The sequence below is a fragment of the Octopus bimaculoides genome, chromosome 3 (genome assembly GCF_001194135.2).
Source record: "Octopus bimaculoides isolate UCB-OBI-ISO-001 chromosome 3, ASM119413v2, whole genome shotgun sequence".
NCBI classification, from domain to species: domain Eukaryota; kingdom Metazoa; phylum Mollusca; class Cephalopoda; order Octopoda; family Octopodidae; genus Octopus; species Octopus bimaculoides.
Genome location: NC_068983.1, coordinates 112304739 through 112316053, shown reverse-complemented (window position 1 = coordinate 112316053; position 11315 = coordinate 112304739). Strand labels below are relative to the sequence as shown.

Here is an 11315-nt window from a genome sequence, read left to right as displayed (position 1 = left end):
ATATATATATATATATATATATATATATATATATATATACGACAGGCTTCTTTCAGTTTCCGTCTACCAATTCCACTCACAAGGTTTTGGTTGGCCCGAGGTTATAGTAGCAGACACTTTCCCAAGGTGCCACGCAGTGGGACTGAACCTGGAACTATGTGGTTGTTAAGCAAGCTACTTACCACACACCCACACTCATGGCATGTAAAAAACATTCATGCTTGTGCCGCATAAAAAGTACCCAGAAGGGCATCTAGCTGTAGAAACCATGCCAAAACAGACAATTAGATCCTAGATCTCTGGCTAGCCAACTCCTGTCAAACCGTTCAGCCCATGCCAGCATGGAAAATGAACATTAAATATTGACGATGATGATGATAGCCATGTAAGGTATTTTCGTTGCATTATTTTATCATGGTATTCTGTAGATGAATTTTAGTCTAAATTGTATCTGTTTCATGATTTATCTCATTACTTCTACATGTTTTTCATAAGTACCTGCTGCTATTGCTGCCTCTGTTTTATGTTTGTTGTCTTCCATGTAGATAGAAAATAATTCGTTTTTTTTTCTTTTGGTTCATGTTTTGTAGCTATTTGCATTAAATTTCCATGATTCTGAGCTAGATACTTTTGTAGACCTCCTCCTTCCTCCTCCTCCTCCTCCTACTACTACTACCACTATACTACTGCTGCTGCTGTTATTACTACTACTACCACCACCACCACAAACACCAGCAACACCATTAATACCACCATCCTCTTCATTATTACTACTACTACTTCTCTTATTTTACTATGATTTTGACTACTACTGCTACTCCTATTATTTTATTATTACATGAAATATTTTACTTTCTTCTTTTACTCAGAAATAATACAAAAAGTAAAGAAACCACCACCATTAATACGGCCATCGGTCTCACCACAAGCTGCTCCACCACACTATATTCAGCTAATGAAACAATGTTGGGCTGAAAATCCAGATATGCGTCCAGATATTGAAAGTATATATCATCAATTTAAAGAGTTTAATAATGGAAGGTAAGTATGCATTTGAGTCATCCCCTATTTGTATCTGCTTGATTGCAGGGAACTGGTTTAATTAAACCTGCAGTATACATGAATTCATAAATGTAACATTTCAATATATGTACTGCAAATGAAGTATATTGAAAATGTAAACACACATGCACACAAACACAAATACCTACAAGTCTCACAGTTCACTTTTACTCTGTCTTTTTGTATGTTAGTGGAGGCACAATGGCCCAGTGGTTAGGGCAGTGGACTCACGGTCATAGGATCACAGTTTTGATTCCCAGACCTGGCGTTGTAAGTGTTTATTGAGCGAAAACACCTAATGCTCCACAAGGCTCTGGCAGGGGTTGGTGGCGAACCCTGCTGTACTCTTTCACCACAACTTTCTCTCACTCTTACTTCCTGTTTCTGTTGTGCCTGTAATTCAAAGGGTCAGCCTTGTAACACTGTGTCACGCTGTATCTCCCCCGAGAACTACGTTAAGGGTACACGTGTCTGTGGAGTGCTCAGCTACTTGTACATTAATTTCACGAGCAGGCTGTTCTGTTGATCGGATCAACTGGAACCCTTGTTGTAAGCGATGGAGTGCCAACAACACATCTTTGTATGTTAACATAACATAGTCAGTGGCTCAAACACATTTCATTTCTCTCCTGCTCCTACAGGTCGTTCTGTATTCTTATGACAATGCATCCTCTTCATACTCAATATGGTTTTCCACGGACAAAGATATTCTACGTTAGCAACAGAAAAAGCAACTCCCTAAACTTTCTTACTTTAATAGTTATGCTAGCATCACAACCTCTATCAACTTTAATTAGGCGTACTTTCACAACAACTATTTCAAGAAGAATGAATTAAATAAAAATATTTTGCAAATTCAGAAAAAAAAAAAAAAAATTATAATAAGCAACATTTGCCTGGAATAAATTTAAAATCATAACTATTTATCAAGAATATGTTTTTATATAAATCATTTATGACAATACATATGTAAAAGGTTGATAGTTGCAATAGAGACATTAGTCTCTCTATCACCTTTCATCAGCATTATATATTAAGGAACAGTAGAACGATTAACAACATAATAAAAATAAGTTTTATTTTTTGATGATGCTTGGTTTTATAAGTCCTGTGTCACTCAGCTTAGCAGCCGCTGATTAAGTTGTAATTGGTATTGGAAGGTTAAGAGCTTCTTTGATGCATGCCAGAGAAGCAAGTAGCTATCATATCGAAGGCATCGTGGTGAAGAGTGCTTCGTTGAGGAACGAGGTGTTGTCACTTCGAAGGTCTCTCGCTCAACTGGCTTAGAAAGTGAAACAAACTCTTTAAGTACTAATTTTACTACGCATGCACACTCGAGGGGCTTCCGGTGGTGAAGTCCCTTGTGCATGTGCAGATTGTACTTCCTCAATGGCAGCTATAATTTCGCACCACTACACATAGCTTAAATTTATATAATACTAGCTTAAAAGCCACACACCATGCAAACTTCTGCAGAAGCTTAAATGGGCCTGTGGCTCAAAACTAAAGAAAGAAATAATAATAAAGCATTTATTGGTATCCTACTGTCTCAGATTTATATCACAGATCATTTAGAGAATTTTGTATCACTGTGACATTTGGAAAGCACTGTAAAGCAGCAGGATAAACAATATTCTTAGTTTTACTATTTGGTGTGAGTATCAAGAGATTGTTGTCATTTCCAACTATCGGACAACCAACATAGACCTGACCATGGGAAAAGCACTGGTGCATGAGGTGAAGTCCAACAATGTTGAGTGATTGTCCTTGCTAATTGGCATTGCAAAACTAACTCTTACTAGAAACTGAAGTCTCTTAAATTCAATGGGTATGTCTGCTGGAATCAGTGAAATTCTTGAAATAAACACATTTTCTCCCTTTCCTTGTTCAGTGAGGACTGTCGCTTCCAAAAGAGGTGGATGCATTTGCATGACAATCAGTCTTGTTCCATTTCACAGCTCTATGGAATCCATATTTCTCAAAAGCATGATTGGAACTCCTTTCTACAATATCAGTTTGTGAAAAGGCATTCTGGAAGGAGCCAGAGTTAAGAAACTCAGCATTATAAAAGATGTATATATATATATATATATATATATATATCGTGGCTTTGTGTCTGTGTTTGTCCCCTACCACTGCTTGATAGCTGGTGTTGGTTTGTTTATGTTCATGTAACTTAGCAGTCCAGTAAAAGAGACCAATAAAAAAAGTACCAGGCATAAAAACAAAAGAACTGGTGTTGATTTGTTTGATTAATATTTTTCAAGGCGGTGCCTCAGTGTGGTCACATTCTGATGACTGAAAACGATAAAAGAACCCCTAAGTTCCTTGGTAAAACTTTAGGCTAAGGGAGGTAACTCTTGTTCACCTATCTCAGTAATACTATGGTATGAACCCTCTCGTGGTTGCTTTACCTGCTAGAAGTAGTAACTCAAATGTTTTTAAATCAAATCCTAATGCTGGATGTTCAAGAGCCAAATGAAGGGTAGATTTTTCAATCCCAGGATCATCCTGATTTTGAAAAGGTATAATATGTCTATGTAGAACAAATGTAGACTGAGATACAGGGGTTCCAGAAGGACAGACAGAATTTTACTTTTATTGATATATATTAATAATTAATTCAAAGCCCAGAACACAGACAAGTCTTCAATGTGCTATAATTTATATATATTTGCTAGAAAGCATGTTATGTTTATGATTCAATATCAAAAATGCCAGCTGCAGAATGATAAATCACAAAAATTTTAGTAATAATTTTTCAAAATATTTATCATTGCTGCATGTTTGTGTATTGCACAAGACATGCTTGTGCAGCTGCACCCTGCACCTAGTTTTCTTTTCTTTCTTTTTAACAGTTGTGCAATATTTTCTATTTAGATTATAACCCCTCTTTATTCATTACTTTAAATTGTGAGAAAATACAGTCAAATATAAAGCATTTAAAATTATTCTATACAGAGGAATCAGCTGTTAAGTATTTCTTTCTGGCATCTTGTTGAAAAAAAGAATCAATTAATCAATTAATTCTGAATAGCCTCATGGATAGACTCTTTTATAGTATTTAATTTTCGGTATGTATAATGACACTAATCTCTTATCTGATACACTTTATAGTTTTATATGTTTGATATACAAACCAATGGCAAAACAGAAATAGTACCATTAAAATATCATGAATAGTCTTAAAATCTCAATATATTTATAGGCATGGAAATGTGTGAGCTAACCTCGAGCACTAACTTTGCTTAACCCTTTAGTGTTTAAACCGGCTGTATCTGACCCAAATATTCTACACATTTTATGCTCAAACTGGCCAGAACTAGCCTCACACACCTACCCTGCAATGTCATTCTAAAAATAAGCAATTACATCTTTCCTATCTTGAAGCTACAAAATAATATCAGATAAATTTTTTTAAATGTGAATAAATAAGAATTACTTTTGACAAATTAATCTGAAAGCTAAAGGGTTAATGGAGAATGTTGCTTTATGCCTCCATGATGAAGCCGGACTAAACACTGACAATGAGCTTCAATGTAACTCTGTGTTAAAAGATTTTAACGAGACCAAACTTATTCAGATTCATTATTTAGATTAATATTAGTAAAGCAAACCATGATGCATTGTGAGCAGTCTACAATCTAACCAAATTCTAACCAAGACAATTAACAATCTCTACGTTCATGAGAGTAAAGTGAGTGTCATGTCAGAAGAAACACAACTTAGTGATATGATAAATATAGATTGATAAAACACATACCAGACAGAAATACATACTGTAGTTTATATTATTAATTACATTAAAACTTTAGAAGGCAGTGTCCAAAAATGGCTACAGTCGAATGATTGAAACTAATAATAGAGAAAAAGGCTAAAAAGAAAAGGTAACTTACTACAGAATGTTGTACTTAGTTAATGAAAAAGATAGAAGAAATGGTTGGGAGCTCAACCAAGATTTATCAATAAAAAGCACAAAATTTTCCAGCAATTTTTTGTCAGTTTAATGTCCCTTTACCATGCTTGTATGCCTCAGACGATATTCATTGAGGCAGATTTTCTGTAGCTAGATGACCTTCCTCTTACCAACTCTCACCTGCTTCAAAGCAAGATAATATTTCTCTATGGTTGAATATATCTTCAAAGAAAATTGAAAATTATGGCCACCACTTGTGATGTTCATTTATAATGATCACATGATATCAAGGCAAGGAAACACAAACACTGAAACATGCATACATCCAAACGTTCACCCACACAAACACTCATAAATATATGATGAGCTACTTTCAATTTCCCTATACCAAATCTACTCACAAGACTTGGTTGGTCAATGGCTATAACAAATGACGTATCCTCGTATGCTTGTGAAACAAACCTCTTAACTATGCAGCCATATCTACACCTATCACAATCAGGCCTGTACCTATTGTTATCATTTTTATGATCAATAATATAAATGCATTGTTTATTTTCTCTTCTAGGAAACAAAATTTTGTTGACACAATGTTTAAAATGCTAGAAAAATATTCAACAGATTTAGAAGACATTGTACGAGAAAGAACAATGCAACTGGAAGAGGAGAAAAAGAAAACTGATGAACTTTTATACCGAATGTTACCATCGTAAGTAATCTACTCTGCTACTAAGATTTGTCTTTCTTATATTGAATATATAAATGTAATGAAGGTTGTGTCAATAAGTTTACTGGACAACCTGCTGAGATGCTAGTGGTTTTATATCCTGCCATTGGCAATGTGTTGTGTCTATAGCCAAGATGCATAACTCTCAAATTCACCAATAGTCTGTCTAAATATAAAGAGGAACAATTTAACATTCTAAGCATAATTCTTAAGTTTGCAATATTGAAATGAACTTTTCTTCAGACTGTAACTGCTGTGTAGATATACATTAGTAGAGCTGTTCACCATTGGTGGACATCTCTCAATGTATATGTATATATATTATCATCATCATCGTTTAATGTCTGCTTTCCATGCTGGCATGGGTTCGACGGTTTGACTGAGGACTGGCGAGCCAGATGGCTGCACCAGGCTCCAGCCTTTCCTAAAGCCAACCACTCCAAGAGTGTAGTGGGTGCTTTTACATGCCACCTGCATGAGGGCCAGTCAGGTGGTACTGGCAATGGCCACACTCAAATGATGTTTTTTACATGCCACCTGCACAGGAGCCAGTCCAGCAGCACTAGCAATGACCTCGCTCGAATGTTGTTTTCTACATGCCACCGGCACAAGTGCCAGTAAGGTGATGCTTGTAACGATCACGTTTGAATGGCCGTTTTATATGCTACCAACATGGCACGGATGCCAGTCATGCGGTGCTGTCATCGAGTTTGATTTCGATTTTGATTTCACTTGCCTCAACAGGTCTTCGCAAGCAGAGTTTAGTGTCCAATGAAGGAAAGGTACACATAAGTGAGATGGTTATACCACTGGCATAGGCCACGGTTTATGATCTCACTTGGCTTGCCAGGTCTTCTCAAGCACAACATATTTCCAAAGGTCTCGGTCACTAGTCATTGCCTCGGTGAGGCCTAATGTTCAAAGGTCATGCTTCACCACCTCATCCCAGGTCTTCTTGGATCTACTTCTTCCACAGGTTCCCTCAACTGCTAGAGTGTGACACTTTTCCACACAGCTATCCTCATCCATTCTCACCACATGACCATACACACACACACACACACACACACACACACACGCACACACACACACACACACACACACACACACAAACACACATATATATATATATATATATATGAGCCTATATTAAGTAAAAACTTTTCTTTGTAAAGAAGTTTTCTTTTGTGGAGATATGTTATCCAAGCAGGCACCAGTTTTGCACTATTATCAATTGATGATTCTGGATATTATTCTTGTGTTTATGTACTAATATTCTTGGTTGGTTTGTTTTACCATTTTAGCACCTTTCACTTCTGAAAGTCCAATTGTCTGTATGGTGACTTCATTCTTTTTGATATAGGATAAATAATTAGTAGTTTAAAGAAAATAGAGAATATACTTAGAATAATCCTTCTTTTAATCAAAGTGCAGTCAGTTAATAAGTTCTTACATTTTTTCACCTATGTTACATTTTGGCCAATTGTTATTGTCCACATTTGCACCTTTAAAGTGCATTATGATGTTATAAAACACCGGCCACTTCTGGGCATATTTGACTGCTATTTTCTTCACTTCTCTCGAATGAAGAGAGAGAAGTGAAAAAAATAGCAGTCAAATATGCCCAGAAGAAGCCATTGTTTTATAGCATTGTAATGCTATAACTTTTCTCTCACTACACAAGTGCTCAATCACACATATATACTGACATTGCACATCCAGTAGGGCATACTGTCTTCATTTCTCTTGAGTCTTCACATATCCTCTACATTCAGGGCCTAGCCCATGTCTCACTACCATTTTAACATTGCTGTTTATATACATGTATCATACCAACTTCTTTTAACTCGGTGAGTGAGACTTTTGGTTGCCATCAGAGGTAAAAGCTTGCTGAATTTTCTCCACCCTACTCTTATTCTAGCAATTATACATTCTGTACAATCTTCTAGATTGCTAATTAGGTCCCCTAAGTAGCAGAAATTATCCACAACCTCTAAAAACATATGTATATATATATTTATAAATATATACATAGAGAAAGAGATAGAGAGGCAGAGATACACACATGTATGAAGGGAAATGGGGATTAGATAAATCGAAGCAAATACCTCTTTAAGCACTCTACAGAAAGGTAGAAATAAAACTTGTGAAACTAAATTGTTCAGTTATTACTCCTGCAACTAATAACTGTGATAAGTACAGTTGGTAAATCTGATGTGAAACACCAATTAAATTTAGTCTATTAATCACACAGTATATTAGCAGAAACAAAGTATGAAGATGCATTATCAACGCTTCCTTAGGCTTACATGCTTTTCAAATAGCTTGGCACAATGCAAATGCTGCACCTTGCAGTATCCAAATTTAATTAATCCCTCTTTTGATTGACAAAATTGCTATTGAAATAGAGCATTTAGATGCTATGCTATTCTTTAAAAAGTCAGAAGGCTTTTGCTAAGTTTAGTATATATTGGGATAATATGGGAAGGTCTCCATTTTATTGACCAGTGTCTGTGTTATAGTTAAGAGGAGGCATGTTTATCAGATCTGCTTAGTTTATTTACACACTGTGAGTAGCTGTAAGTATCTTTTCAAGAGAACTATAATTTAATCTGTGATGTTAAGTGCAACTTAAAAGTGGAAGACAGAAGAGTTTACTAGAACTATGAACGAAATTTAGTACCTACAAACAAAAATATGCTTTTAACTATTGAATGAATTATAAAGTAAAATTACATTACATAAAATAAACTATGCCACATGAATGTACTTAAATGTGTGTGCGCACATACACACGCACACACACACTCTCTCTCTCTCTCTGTCTCTGTTGCACACTGATTGTTCGAAGAATTTATTTTGAGTAAACTTACATCACGTAAAAATCAATAAATAAAAACATGTAAAATAAAGAAATAAAATGTTTTCTTCATTCATAATCACACACATGTATTTATAAATGCATACACATATGTACATACTTACATACATGCTTGCACAAATACACAAACTTATATATCTACCTATATATATATATATATATATACAGCCAAAGCATTGTTGTAATGGGGTGAGGCCCTATTAAAGATCTTAAAGTTGGTTGAGAGTTTAGACATCTGTTTACTAATGCCTGAAACCAGATCTCTAATTACAGCCGGGTTGGTGGTTTGAGCACTTGTGGATATATATCCAAATTATATAACCCAACAAGGTTGGTGATTTCAGCCCCGTCAAAGCTCACAATAGAGACATCAAACAATGGATCATCTTCTTTCTTCCCCCAGAAGGGATCATCATGGATCAGAATTGACTTTCTTGCATTCATGATGATTCTGGTATCAAGATCACCAATGCTGGTAAATTGTCCAGCAAAAACTAGGGCCTTTAGGAGGTGGGTGGCTTAGATATGGTGAGTAGAAGCCAACAATGTTGAACTGGGTGAATTTGCAGGCTGATTTATTCTTGATACTGAAGAACCAGTCTATTACAGTTGTGCTGGAGTTCCATTGAGTCAACCCTGTAGCCCTTCTGATTTCAGAGTTGATAGTATTGAGAATACACTTGCTAATGATACTTATCTCACTTTTAGAGGGGTTGATCAGCTTGCATTTGGGGTTGGAATGGAAATTAGGCTTATGGTATTTAACTCTTTGATGTTCAGATTACTCTGTTAAATGTAATGCTTTTTCACTCAAATTGTTTTGAATTAATCACGCATTATCTCATAGCTTTGAGGTTTCAATGATGTGATTATTTAATTTTAGAATGTCTATGTAGGTTAGATGTGAGAGGCTAGATATGGCTAGTTCAAATATAAAACATGTAGAATATTTGGGCCAGATATGGCCGGTTTAAACACTAAAGGGTTAAGTGTAATATTGAAAGTGGGGGGGTCGTGTGGTAAGATGATTCATGCAATCCTCTGTCTTAAGGTGTGTAGCTAGCATCTTTGCTTCTGTGTTTATGTCATTGTATGTGGAATTACCAGTGTTTTTGTATGTTTGGGCTATGGCACTTGTGAGGAGTCTTGAATGTGTGGAAATGTTTGTTTCATAAATATTTTTTCTTTTGTCTGTGAGGATGTGTAGATTGGGAGATTGTTTAATACTGGTCATGTAGTCATTTAAGGATTTAAGAAAGGGGTTAAAATAACGCTGAAACCTTACCTTCTTTACAAGGGTTTTTTTATACACATATGCATCTGTTCGCCGTATGCATGCACACAAATGTGTGCATGTGGTGTACATGTGCATGTATATATATGCACATGCACCTATGCATGTGCATATATATACACATTCGCACTTGTGTGTATATGCATGTGTGTGTGCTTGTGTGCATATGTACATGGAGATAAAGGTGTGCGTGCATGTGTGTGTCTGTGTGAATATGTATCTGTGTGTGCATGTGTGTGTGTGTTGGTATGTGCGTGTGTAGCTTCATGTGTGTGCGTGTCTGTATCTATGCATGTGCATGTCAGTATCTGTGTGTGTGCTTGTGTTTGTGTGTGTGCATGTGTGTGTGGATGTGTGAATGTATATCTAAGCACATATGCACATACGTGTAAGTACGGATGCATACACGCAGATATATTGGCATATACATGTACATACATGCATATACATCCCCGCATCTACTGACCCTTCCTACTTCCCTCCAGCCACATGACCGATTTCTTATCCACCATGTGGTCAATTTTCTGTTCACCATGCAATATTTTCCAACTAATTGTTGTTGCTGAAATATCGACATCAAATTACTAAACTACATGACTTTCTCAATCAATCACTGGCAAATTACGTTCAGTAATAAACATTGACTCTCTTCAGCTAAAGTCTCATTCAGATCCCAATGGTCAAAGATTAGCCACATGCTTGAAAAGCAAAGTACCAAGGAGTCTGAGTCAAACTGTTTTGATTTATACATGTAACTCCCAATAAATGTGTTGAGTGCCCTTCTTTCATTTGTCTACTAACTCGTACACATACAACACACACACACACACACACACACACACACACACACAATGGGCTTCTTTTGGTTTACGTCTACCAAATCCACTCACAAGGTTTTGGTCGGCCTGAGGCTATAATAGAAGACACCTGCTCAAGGTAGGATTGAAATTGGAACCATGTGATTGGGAAGCAAGATTCTAACTACACAGCCATGCCTGCGCCTCTACACAATCACGCCTGTTATGATTTTATTCAACATACAAGGGGGTACCCCAAAAAACCCAGAATTTTGCAATATTATTTTATTCATCTAGTTTTACATGTTAACACTTTTATCACCTTCAAAGTATTCTCCATTTGAAGCAAAACCTTGGTCCAGGTGCATTTTCCACTATTCAAAGCAGTGCTGGAACTCTTGCGAAGTGATGTCTTTTAGCAATTCTGCTGTTTTTTTCTTTACCTCTTCCAAATCTGCAAATTCCATTGCATCAGCATTCGTCACCAGTGATGACCGTAAAAGAAATTTATTTTTGTTGGCACTCCATCGCTTACGACGTCGAGGGTTCCAGTTGATCCGATCAACGGAACACCCTGCTCATGAAATTAACATGCAAGTGGCTGAGCACTCCACAGACACGTGTACCCTTAATGTAGT

General features: G+C 36.3%; 1 protein-coding gene across 2 annotated transcripts in view; it reads left to right on the top strand.

Moving 5' to 3' along the window:
* Nucleotides 1–11315, top strand: part of LOC106868455 (retinal guanylyl cyclase 2) — a 363114-nt gene that overhangs the window by 265795 nt on the left and 86004 nt on the right. For both annotated transcript variants that reach the window (XM_052966448.1, XM_052966449.1), the window contains 2 exons: nt 870–1041; nt 5547–5687. In XM_052966448.1, the coding sequence (XP_052822408.1) occupies nt 870–1041; nt 5547–5687 (313 nt within the window). The remainder of the gene's footprint in view (nt 1–869; nt 1042–5546; nt 5688–11315) is intronic.